This window comes from Eleutherodactylus coqui, chromosome 8, assembly GCF_035609145.1.
Source record: "Eleutherodactylus coqui strain aEleCoq1 chromosome 8, aEleCoq1.hap1, whole genome shotgun sequence".
Classification (NCBI taxonomy): domain Eukaryota; kingdom Metazoa; phylum Chordata; class Amphibia; order Anura; family Eleutherodactylidae; genus Eleutherodactylus; species Eleutherodactylus coqui.
In genome coordinates this window covers 99,737,825-99,751,062 of record NC_089844.1, presented here as the reverse complement: position 1 = coordinate 99,751,062, position 13,238 = coordinate 99,737,825, and the positions used below count along the sequence as shown (strand labels likewise).

The 13,238-nt window shown below is 41.4% G+C and overlaps 1 protein-coding gene across 2 annotated transcripts in view; it reads left to right on the top strand.

Moving 5' to 3' along the window:
- The window catches only part of RHBDF1 (rhomboid 5 homolog 1), a 116,986-nt gene that overhangs the window by 88,121 nt on the left and 15,627 nt on the right, over positions 1 to 13,238 (top strand). For both annotated transcript variants that reach the window (XM_066576122.1, XM_066576121.1), the window contains 2 exons: positions 3,119 to 3,193; positions 11,705 to 11,866. In XM_066576122.1, coding sequence (XP_066432219.1) covers positions 3,119 to 3,193; positions 11,705 to 11,866 — 237 coding nt within the window. The remainder of the gene's footprint in view (positions 1 to 3,118; positions 3,194 to 11,704; positions 11,867 to 13,238) is intronic.

The window sequence follows — 13,238 nt, the reverse complement described above, 5'->3', positions numbered from 1 at the left end:
TCAGTATATACAGTATATCGTAGAACTGTTTTATCCTAGTTAGTGGTAAACAACATGCTCCAGCCTTCTAACGAAGGGGCGGAAATACATCATTGGCATTTACAGTACAAGCTGTGTGGACCAGATTTAAGAAATCTCATCCACATAGTATGGAAAAAATCCCCAGGAAATCCGCAGCAGAATTGGCATGCAGTGCAGATTATAAATCTACAATGTGTCAATTTATGGTGCGTATTTTCCGTGTGAATGCTACCCGGTCTAATGGGGGGCTGGCAGCCGATCTCCGCAGCGCAGATTAGCTAAGAATTTGCAGTGGATTTTATGCAGCGAAAAATCGTCAGGAAATGTGCCACATGTGAAAATACCCTTAAGGGCTCCTTCACACGGGCGTATGTGCAAATGTGCATTCCTCAGCTCAACGTTTTTGTGCTGTGAACAATCTTTTTTGGTGCACGTATCAGCATATCTTACTGTACTTTTTGCACTCGCAGGGTACAGTTTTTTGTGGATGGGACACAACCCCACCTCCATTTATGTGGCTATTTAGCCTAATGAGTTCCGAATCTGTTCTTTTTCCCATGGAATTGCACAGTATATTGTGCATCCCATTGTGTATAGCGTGCACATTTGCGCACGCCCATAAACCTTCATGGGTATCTTTGATGTGCAATTGTGCACAAAAGTAGAGCATGCTGCAATTTTTTGTATAAACACGGATCACGCAAGCGAAAAAAGGTGACGTGAGCACACACATTGAAATCAATGGGTTTTATTTGCACGTAAATTTTGCCAATGCAAATACCCATGCAAATATGCCCGTTTGAACAAGCCCTTAGGGTGCTTTTAACACAGCATGTTTCAAGAAAACGCAACTTTGCCGTTTTTGATGCAGTTTTTGAGCCAAAGCCAGAAGGGGATCCTCCATAGGGGAGAAGTATGAAGGAATGTTCACACGGCTGAATTCAGAGTAGAATTTGCGGAGTAAATATTGCCTCAAAAAATGCATGAAAATCCGTGGCTTTTTTGCTCGATTTTTGGTACCACGTTTTAGTGGTAATGGCTGAGCTGCACTCAGGATTGGTCATTTATATATAAGCGCCAGATAACCCCTTTAATTAGCAACTGCAACTCATTGATTGTAGCCAGGTATTGGCCAATTCAATGGCAATGCTGTCATGTCTTTGGCTTTTCACCGTTTTAGAACTTGTAAAGAGCTCCGAGTAATGCTGGGCTTACACGGGACGCCTGCACGAGCGCGGGTGTCACCGCTAAGGTTGTTAGCGCTTGTGCAGAGCGTTTACACAGGCAGCTCGCTTCTCGCTCAGCGCTTCACATTCTATTTACACGCAGCGAGGAGTCAGCGATTCAGCGATGATTTTTATGCTGGTTGAAAGTGAGCGATTACAAAAAGTAAACTAATAGTAAACAATGTTTTTATCTTTACAATTACTTTGCTTTTACGTTCGTTTGAAGGAATTTTGCATACTAATCGTTCCATGTAAATGTCCCCCAAGCATCACCTCACCGTATGCAGCTATACACTTGTAGAACAATATAACTACGGTGGTCATTTAAACTTGGAAGGAAGGAAGGAAACAGGAATGATGTGTGGACTACTTCTTGGAGACACATCATACATGAGGCCTACAGCTTACAGATCACATACTATACCTATTGTCACATCAGGAAGTACTTTTATAGCAGAATGAACCCCACTGCTAGAATTGTAGGAAGATTTCCGGGTTTACAAATATATGTTCTGTTATTCTACTGCCTAGCAGAGAAGGACAATGAGGACTTCTTATATTTGGTGCAACAACCGCTTTATGTTGCTGGGTTGACATTGAATATCTTGTCTCGCAGACGTCTCATCTCATCGGTTTCTTATTGTAATTGCTCAGTTGATTTAGCAATAAATAACCTGCAGCTGCAAGGCAAGTTTTAGATGAAAATTCCTGCAGCTAATGTCATGTTTCTTTTTATGTCTGCCAATAAGTCATAAGATAAGATTGATGTTGATGTTCATTTTACATATTGTCTTCCCGGTTTAGACAGTGTTGTTCTTGGCACACAGCGGAGGAGAGCTTTTCTTTTTTTTTCTCCTTTTCTTAGGCTGCTTTCACATCTGCGGAGGGGGTTCTGTGTTCCTGCTCTGTTTAGGGAGCAGGAAGGGGGAATCCCCACGGCCGAACGGATCCGTTTTATGACGGAACCGAACAGGGCTGAACAGACCCCAGTGGCTATACAGTAATGGGGTCTGTTTGGTTTCCGCTCAGCTGTCTGGCATTTTACTAGAAGAAAAAGTACTGTATGCAGCACCATTTCTTCCGGTATTTTATGCTGGATGTGTGTTCCTTCTGAAGAAGACTCTGGCTTTGGCCTATGTTGCTAGACATTGTTACAAGGTCTGACATTGACTTACAGGAATGTTTCCTTTCAATAGGTGGCGCTGTAGAAGTATTGTTCCATTTACTTATTTGCATAAGTTTCCCAGAGGAGCATGGATAGCCTTATACGTCTCCTCACTAGGTACTCTCCCTAAGGAGATACCATACACTTCCTGCTACACTTGAGTATTGTTTATTAGAAGGCATGGAACGCTTTCAAAGGATATATACTACTATTGATAAGCGATGAGTGGAATAATCCGTTCATATCGGTATTGAGCCAATTTCATGAAGATCATCGTGAATCGGAAGTCAATGAGAGTAAAGATCGGTTTCTCTAATTTGCCCTCTAATAGTGGAGGTGGTGGTCCAGTGATCAGGCACTGCATTGCAGTGGTTGAGGTCATGGGTTCACATCCCCATCAAGGGCAGATTTGAGCCTAGGACTTCAGCAGTGCTAAGTCAACACACCTAGCCAAGCAGAAAGCTGATATTCTTTGGCAATATTTGCTAAAAATCAAACGGGATGATCCGATCCAATTAAGAAAAAAAAAAGATTTTATCACCTGGCCGATCATGACGAGCAACACTATATAGTACGTCACATAGTAAGTTGTAGCTTACATAGATTTTGCTGAAAACCTTCCTAGATGATGTACAGGATTCCTTAATACATACATGTTGGTAAGATGCTTTAATGATGATCATTTTTTTTTCATTTCTATCTGCAGGTTCTAATGAATAAGGGAGTCTATGAAAATGTCAGATATATCCAACAAGAAAACTTTTGGATTGGACCAAATTCAGTAAGTGAATTATACAGACATGAAGAAGATGTTTGAACGGAATAGTGCATGCATTAGTTATTGATCTTTGATAGTACTCATGCTACCTCTCTATCTTATCATTACCCATAAACTTCAGCTGCCTGTAGTGCTTATTGGTAATGGCAAATAATAAATTTAGCAATACTTAATCTAAGTTGTAGTTGTCCAATCCTTAAAATTAGTGATGAGCAAACTTTTGAAAAGTCCGGCTTTACCGGTTCGCCGAACGTTTGCAAAAAGTTCAGTGCAGTCAGAATTAGTTCAGAGCAAACTGGGAGTTCAGAGGTGTATAACACTGCCTAAGAGACGAAAAAAGCCAGTGTTACCCTCTGAGAGTGTTATACAGAGCTCCTATGGCTCTCAGACCTTGTTATTCAGCGAACCAAACCAATAGAGCCCTGTTTCAGGTAAAACTTGGCTGAAAGCTCAATTTAAGTTCGTGCTGAACAGAACCTTTAGCAAAGTTCAACCTGTAGCAAGGGTCTGCTGGTTTGGTTCTCTCAATGCTACTTAAAATGCCATCTAGTAAACTAGTAGGGTGTTCAGTGAGCCCAACAGCTCATGCACATGCCTGCATTGTAGCATTGCGCATCAGTTGTAGCCATCAATCAGTGCAGACAGTGTCTTAGGCTGTATCCACACGGGCTACAAAATCTCGCTACAAAACGTGGCTCATGTGAAAGAACCCATTGGAAACCATGGGCTTCACATTGTAGCCATGTTTTGTAGCGAGATTTTGTAGCCGGAGCGGATACAGCCTTACTCTGTAGGCACATATCTTATAGCTCAGAGCAGCACTTTGGAGGACCTAGTATGGCTGCACATTTTATAGGCAGAGGTGGCGCTGCAGTGACATTAAACAGTTGCTGCCAGGTTCCCTGAGATTACAGCTGATTGTTGGGGTCCCAACACTGGGAAATCGTATGATTTCCAAAAGAGGACGATCACATTATAAAGAAACTTTGTAAGGAAAAACCAAACCTTTACGGTTCTCTATGGACCCTTTGAAAGCCATATAGAAGCTCCTGCAGATTTGAATCAATGCATCGTTTATATTTGTATTCTCAGCACTGATGGACAAACGTTATTATTGTATCCGAAATCCCAGGACTGAGGGACCCTCCTTTACACTAGATGGAATATTCCTGGAATTCTGCACCAAAACCCGCTTTGCTAACTGTGTATTGTGATGCAAATTGCTGGCATAATTCTGCTATATTCAGTTTGGTGCTAAATATCCCGCCGGAGGGCATATTCCATCCTATGTGAAGTGCCGGTGGCGTGTCTCTATAGGCTAGTCAATGACTGTGCTGCAAAAAGTGCAGGTCAAATTTACGACAATTTAACTTTTTTGGGGGGATTTCTCTTCAAAAATAGAACAGATACATTGTTTTAGGTTCAGTGTGTCCTGAAATGATCTCTTTCTTTTTTTCTTCTTATTGGTTTGTAGACATTCACTGAAGTATTTACAATTAAGGAACTAATTTAAATGTTTTGTTCCAAGAAGCAATAACTGTTTTTCTTGGTGGGAATATTTGGGACTCTGCCATCTTGAATGAATTTGGATGCACAGAGAACAAAATCTCCATATAAGCATGCTAGCTAAATCTGACATGCCTTATTGTGGGCGGAAGTCTCAAAACTGTCTGATTATTTTATGATTATTGTTATGTATAGACATTATTCAATGTGTATTCTCCTTGGATTTTTTTAAGCTACATCATGGAACCCAATATACTAAGTATTCTAATTTTACATGATGAAATCTCACTGTTTGGTCTTTGTGGTATCCATAGGACTAGGGCAATCAGTAATGCAATGCCTGCATAGATGTTAGGAAAAGGATTTTGGAGCTATTAGACAAATATTACAATTCAAATAGTAACAATAAAGCTTTATGTAGGCAATAAAGGATGGCTGCACCGCTTCTCTGACTGCTTGAGGTACACGGCGCACTAGTACGCATCATTACTATAGGGTTCTTTGATTGGCCAGTGCTGCTCATCAGGACCGATTGGACAATGTTTGAATGTGTAGGGACATACTACCCAAAAAATAAGGTTGCACATCCCCTTTAAGGGATTCTGACTCTTTGGAGAACATAATGCTGCACATAGACCAAGCAGAGGCTCTCACTACATTAGAAAAACAAGCCAGTGATTACCTGGGCATTTTTTCATGGTTCTGCTACACAACAGTAAATGCAATACAAGAATTCGAAATCCTCCTTTTCAAATAAGTGTCGCCGAGCCTCAGACACTTTGAGGATAGTTTACAAACAGCATAAAGCTGGATTACATTGTCCTGTATTCAGTTGCAGCTTATCTCATCTGTTATTTTCCTATGACTCACTTGAAAGCTATTCTTCACATTCTTAAGTTCTTTAAAAGTTTTGCATATCCTAATCTGTCATGCCAGAAATGCTTCTTTCATAGTGCCAGTAACGTTTAACCAGTTCATGACCTTACCTACCATCAAACAACATTTTCTCCCTTAACAATATACAGTAGCAGTAAAGTAACAAGACTTGTTGTTGCCATGTATTGTGCCAGTGTGTGAATTCTCTTGTATGATCAGTCATCATTATCTCTCTAAGGGCTCGTTCATCTGGGAAGTCCAGTCTTTTTCTGCTGCTTCATCCTCAGAGTTAAATATCGGAATGTGAAAGTACTAAGTTCGGCACATGCCGGGCCATAGTGGCATCAGATGGTATCCACCGATTGTAGTGGGTTACAACCAGCTGCCGTCATGCAGTTTGCCATTTTTTTGGACAAAGTACTACTGCATGCAATGCTCTCTTATCCAGGATTTTTATGGAACAAGGCCTGCTGCCTACATTTGTAGATCAGCTTATCGTACCAGTAATACATTTACTGCAGAGTGAAGCCACATATTGTGGTTTGGTTGCGATTTTCAGAAAAATGCCGCAAAACGCTTCCAGTTTTGCAAAACTGATATTTTTGCCTCATTTTTTGATGATGATGATTATCCGTTCAGATGCATCCAACCTTCGGTCACTCCATGGATCAATGTTTTCCATGCATTCCTGGCCCTTATTGTATCTAGCCATCTTGTTCCTTGTCGTCCTGATCTTCTCTTTTCACTGACTTTGTCCAGCATCAGTAGTGTTTCCAGTGAGTTCGCGCGCATCATGTAGCCAAAAAAAGAGCTGCTGTTTGATTATTTTGCCCTCTAGTGATATTTTCGGTTTGACGCAATCTAACACTACCTTGTTCATCCTCATAGCAGTCCAAAGTATCTGTAGCACCATAGTTCAAACGCATCAATTTTTCTTCAGTCTGTTTCTTTTGAGCGTCCAACTTTCGTAACCATACATCGTTATGGGAAAGACCATTGGATTGACCAGTCTGGTTTTTGTTGAAATGCTAATATCCTTGCTTTTCAAGATCTTTTCCATTCCTTGCATTGCATTCCTACCAAGTGTAATCCGTCTCTTGATCGTGGGTCCAGATTGCCCGTTGCAATAGATTTTGGATCCAAGGAAGATGAAATCTTGGACCAAGTTGACTTCTTTGTTGCTAATTTTTATGTTCACTGTACCGTTGCCTACTGTGATCATGACTTTGTTTTCTTGCTGTTGAGGTACAGTCCCATGTGTTCGCTTTCCTTTTGCACTCGTTGGAAAGCGAACACATGGGACTGTCCCTTAACAGCAAAAAAACGAAAGTCATGACCGCGGTAGGCAATGGTACAGTGAACATAGAAATTACCAACAAAGAAGTCGAGTCGGTCCAAGATAATCACCGTTAAACCACAATAGAGTTACTCTGTATGCACTCGCCCTAAACTCAATTCACTCATCCAAACAATATATTACAGAACAGACATAACCTACGATCTCAGGCAGCTCGCTGTAAATAAAGGATAAGTTATAGAAGTTTCTCTTACCCTAATAAGTTTCTTTTCATAGTCAATTTTGTATTTTGCCAGGGCATCTGCGGGACCCATTTATACAATGTTTGCTTTCTGCTACCAGGGTGATGCCTAGGTCTGCAAAGTAATGGTACATGTTTAATTAAGACTAGAGATGAGCGAACGTACTCGTTTAGGGCGATTTCGCACTCGAGCACCACTTTTTTCAAGTAACTGACTACTCGGGCAAAAGGATTCGGGGGGGCGGCGTGGTGGAGTGGGGGGTAGCAGTGGGGAACAGGGGGGAGCTCCCCCCCCCCCACTCCCCTCTGCAACCCCCCGATCACCCCCGGCGCTCCTCGAATCTTTTCGCCCGAGTAGTCAGTTACTCGAAAAAAGCGGTGCTCGAGTGCGAAATCACCCTAAATGAATACGTTCGCTCATCTCTAATTAAGACCTATTGCAAATTTATTTCATTTTTCATTTTAGATGCATTAGGACAATTAAAAAAACTGGTTGCAAGCATAGTTATAGCCATAGCCTTTAAAGGGGCTGTCCAAGATGTTTTGTTTTTTTTCCTCTCAAAACCATATTCTCCTTGAAGGGACATAACAGATATATACTCTTCTCTCCTGGCTCCCTGCTGTAGCTCCAGGTTTTCCCTGTGACGTCATGTATACAGGCTGCAGCAGCCTGTTTTTGGGACATCACAGGCTGCTGCAGCTAATGACGGAGCTCAGCACTTGATTACTGTATGGGTCTGTTGTCCCATACACAGATTGACTGCAGCTTGTAAGCAAACAATGGGCTTTGAGAACCAAGCAGCAGTGCAGGGAATGCCGGAACCCAGCAGAGGTGAGTATATGTCTGCCTGTTATATACTTGCAGGTGGAACATAGTTTAAGGGGAAAAAACTCCCTTTAGACATGGAATATGTATTGTAAGATGTTATCACATTGAAAGCTATACAAATCACATTTTTGCATACCATCCATAGCAGATATCTAAAGGATTTCTGACACTAAGAAAAAGCGGGCAGCAATGCTCCACCCCTGGAGTTTAATCAGACAGCATGCTAGTCCCACCTATATGTCATGTCTGGTATTGCAGTGCAGCCTCACTGAAGTACTGGGGTCAACAGATGCTGATTTGTGTCTTACAAACTATACATATTGCACTTAAACGCTACTGCTAGTGTAAAAACCGAGATAATTTTCTTTTTTTTTGTGTAATACAGTGAGGGTCAACCTTCTTTAAGGCAATTAAAGGGTATGTACTAAACATACTTACATGGACGTATTGTTGGTCTGTGTGCTGGCCGAGTCTACAACAGATTAGATTCATATAGCACATGGACCTATAATAGCCAATTAGGTGTGGATAAAATGGCCTTATGTGCTATTCTGGTCCATTTTCTCAGAGAAGAATAGGACTTGTCTATGTATTGTCCAATATTTTTTTGTGCCTGATTTTGCGCACCGCACAAGGACCCGTGCATTTGCATTCGTTCTTAGTATGTAGTAAATATCAGAACCGATGCTTCATCCTCTTTCATTAACATGATTAGTTAGACATCCCACCAGCAATAACCATGCTGCCCACAGGGGTCAATTAAGGAATCAGATCTATATGGTTACAATTGCAGGTGAAAAGAGGTCCTCTACTGCCAAATGATTTGTCATTAATTCCTGCACCTTCCCACGAAACCATTAGTAACCACCTAGTTTAAAAAAAATATATATATTTTTTTTCAATAAGTCTTTATTGTGATGTTAGGAAGCATTACATAATAGCAGTTTTACAGCATCATGCAGAATATAGACCTAAACAACACATTTTTTCTGGCTTTCCAAACTCAAACCTAAATCTGTGTAACGGCAATAAGGATTCGGGGGCGGAGAAGGGACGGAAAAGAAAAAGAGGATGGGGCAGGGGGGGGGGGGGAGTTGGGGAGGTAGGTAAGTACATTTTGATTTCTGCATACAATTCTACCCTAATCAGGTCTTCATTTGCCAGGTCTATATAGGAGCATATCCGAAACATATTTGAAAATGGTCCGCCCTCTATGGAACCAGCCCCTTCTTAACCCCGTCTATCCAGGGTTGCCAAGTTTCTTTAAAACCAATAATTCTATCCTATCTTATTGCGAATAATTTTTCAAATCAACGATGTTCAGATATCATATCGACAAGATTTTGTATCGTAGATACTTTAGTGGATTTCCATTCTCTGGCAATCAGTAGTTTAACACAAAGCAGCACATGGGCGATGAATTTCCTGCTCTGGGGGGGAAAGTCCTCCATACCCATCAATAGAATAGCTGTTTGTGGTTTTAATTTAAATTTGATCCCCAGTATTTTGAAAATAATTGTAGGAATCGAGTTCCACAAAGGGCAAACATAAGGACATTCCCAGAATAAGTGTAAGAGGGATCCAATCTCACCACAACCTCTCCAACATACCCCTGGAGTACCCGGAAATAGCTGTGCCAACCGTAAAGGAGAGTAATACCATCTCGTTAATACTTGTTGGTAGACTTCAAATAATCCAACACTAACTGTGCACTTAACCCTTTCCAATCCACTGTCTGACGTCTAAAGACATTATGATTTAAGGCTGTACAGCTCCGATGTTGGAAGACATCCATCTGGGTTCTCTTACTGTATATTGCCAGCCTCTCTGCTGTCTGAGCCTATTCAACGTGTGACCTCGTGCAGTACTGGCTTTAGCCAGCAGATAGCGCCATTGTATAACTCCAGAAAAAGAGTTAAGCCCCCTAGGAAAACCAGGATACAGATTGGATAGGGTTAAAGGCCCATCTACAAGTTTTAGCCCAATAATTCAAGTCATGGGAGATTTTCAAGCCCCTTTCCCAGTTGAGAAGATTTATTCACTTCTACTAACAGCTTCTCCATAAAAATTGTCATACCAATGTTTTAACTTTTGGGACCTCCTGTGCATATAAGAAGTTGTACAGATATGTGGGTAATGTTAGCGTGAAGTTTGTTTTAAGTGACAGGTATTGAAGGAGATCTCCACTAGTAAGTTTCGTTTCTCGAAACCTATCAAAGGACTTAAGCTTGGAATTCTCCTGGATGACTGATAAATCAATTCCACTAATACTCCAGCTTTAACTGATAAATTGGGAATTAATAGTTCTAATATATCAATGGGTAGAGTCACTTGCCTCCTGGGGGAGTGAGATCTGGAGATCCTAAGCATATGCAACCATGTTTCTATTGAAGCTTTAAAGGAGATGTCCCGCGCCGAAACGGGTTTTTTTTTTTTTAACCCCCCCCCCCCCCGTTCGGCGCGAGACAACCCCGATGCAGGGGTTAAAAAAACCACCCGCACAGCGCTTACCTGAATCCCGGCGGTCCGGTGACTTCAATACTTACCGCTGAAGATGGCCGCCGGGATCTTCTACCTTCGTGGACCGCAGCTCTTCTGTGCGGTCCACTGCCGATTCCAGCCTCCTGATTGGCTGGAATCGGCACGTGACGGGGCGGAGCTACACGGAGCCCCTCTCTGGCACGAGCGGCTCCATAGAAGAAAGCTGAAGACCCGGACTGCGCAAGCGCGGCTAATTTGGCCATCGGAGGCCAAAAATTAGTCGGCACCATGGAGACGAGGACGCCAGCAACGGAGCAGGTAAGTATAAAACTTCTTATAACTTCTGTATGGCTCATAATTAATGCACAATGTATATTACAAAGTGCATTATTATGGCCATACAGAAGTGTATAGACCCACTTGCTGCCTCGGGACATCTCCTTTAATAGTCGGGCAATTTGGGATCTTGATATACTTCTTTTTTTTTTTAAGAATATTTTTTTCTGCACAAGTTCTCGATGATAATGACACTATCTGGAATAAAACAAATGCCAGGTTGTCTTTGGAAGACAGTGTGCTTGGAGGACTAGTTTAGAAATGATTGTTAGATATGTAATTTCCTTTTATTGAGCAGACCTTCCAATCCTGTGTAAATACAGATTACAAGTAGAGGCCGTCTTGTCCTGTAGTGATGTGCAGTGTGTTAGTTTTTTATCTCCTGGATCTTATGGTTTTCCATGTTTTTGCTGCTTATATCTCAGTGCTGCGAGGGAGTTCTTACGCAAGTTCATTCCTTTCAGCCTTTGTCATTTCGTTCAGACCTCTTTTTGTTTGACACCAGTACATATATTATTGTGTTTGCATTTCTCCATTCTGAGGGTGGTTTTATTAAGGAGGCACTTTTTATAGCAGCTTTTCCATTCAGTTTTTTGAGCCAAAGCTAGAGGTAGACTCAAACAATATGGGGACTATAAAAGAAGGACTTTTACTTCTTCTTGTTTGCTCATGCAACTGCATGAAATGTCAAGTATTGCTGTAATAGGCTGTGGGAGCTCCATATGCCATAGTATTGATGGACATATAGCATACTGTATAAGAAGTGGTCAGGGTTCTCAAGGAGTACATGATATAACTGATAAGGTCACCCTGAAGAAGAAGGGTTAAAATAAATAGACACTTTCTGGGAAAACGAAGGCTGCTTGCTCTATGAAGACATTGAAGTGTATCTAATCTGTTGTATCAATAAACTTACTTTCTTTGTTTGTGATTTGTCATTTCTTCCAGGAAGATTTAATACATCTTGGAGCAAAATTTTCACCCTGCATGCGAGAGGATCAGCAAGTGTACAATCTAATTCAGAAGAAGAGAGAAAAAGAGAAGCACTCGGCATGTTGTGTGAGAAACGACAAATCTGGGTGTATTCAGACGTCCGAAGAGGAGTGTTCGGTAAGTTACTACATTCTGAGATAGTCACTACTGGGGTATTGCTGCATCATCTTTAACCCCTTAAGGACCAGGGTGTTTTTGTTCTAAAAAGACCAAAGACTTTTTAGGGATTTTACCCATGTAGTGGTTTTACCGCTCTATTTTTTTTAATTCCCCCCAATTTTTTTTTGCTGTATTTTTTTTCCTTGACATATAGGCCTATTTTTTTTTTTACAGCTTTTTTTTCACGGACATTTTTTTTTCAGTTTGTTAGTTTTATTGGGGGTAAAAACATATATTATATATTGGGGGATTACAGGGCACATACGGTGACTGTTTTAGTTGGAGTCAGCTTTGGGTCACTTTCTTTTTTATGTTTATATTCTGAAATTTTTTTTTTTTTTTACTTATTTTTGTAACTATTTTTTTTTTACTATCCATGGCCTCCATAATGTCATATAAGACCTCTGGGGGTCATTCAAACTGTATTTCTTTTTTTTTTTTTTTTTTTTCATACTTTTTCACTGTAGCTGGGGCATCCATAGGAACCCCAGTTACAGGAAAAGCCATCCCGGTGTAGTGATAATAGTCACTGGAAGAGCTGATCAGGGTCTGCTAGGACTCTGCAGCTGTGGTGTAAAAATGGGCACCTGGCGGTCATGTGATCGCCGGGATGCATAGTGGAAGTAATACTTCCACTTTCACTCTTTAGTACATTGTGCTCGTTGAGCGCTTTGTAGCATGGAAAGGAGAAGGCAGAAACAGTTAAAAACCATTTCTCTCTTCTCCTGGTCCTCTGCTGTGTCTGACAGCCGAGTCCCCGACCTGCTCCTGTTTGATTGCAGGAGCAGAGGCTTTAATCTGACACCGTACTTTTGCTATCAGCCAGGATTAAAGCTCAGGACCAAGCGCCGTATATGTACCATGCTTGGCCTTTAAGGAGTTAAATTAGTTCACCTATAATCTGTAGAGATAACAAAAAAACTCCATGGATAGCAGATATACCATGAAGTGGGAACCCTTTCCATAAATTGTTGCAGACATTTGGGCTATAGATGTAACTACCAGGGTAACAGGCATAACAGCTGCTATGGCCCCAAAGTAACAAAGAATGATTATCTTCATTCACAGCTGTTTCAGCTAAGGACTTTTCATTGAAATCCAAAATCCTCCATTGGATTATGGCTCTGACCCTGGCCAGCGTCCCCGCGTACCCACTTTTGTTTTTCAGTGGACGCTCGCTGTCAGCCATGCGCAGTGCAGATTTTTTTTATTTTAAATATTTTTTTTCCTGCACCGTCGCTAGGTGATGATGTGGGTAACCGCAGCCTATCTGCAGTGTCAGTTGTGGATGGGGCTCTTGGTCGGACGGCTTCACTTCGGAAGTCGTCCA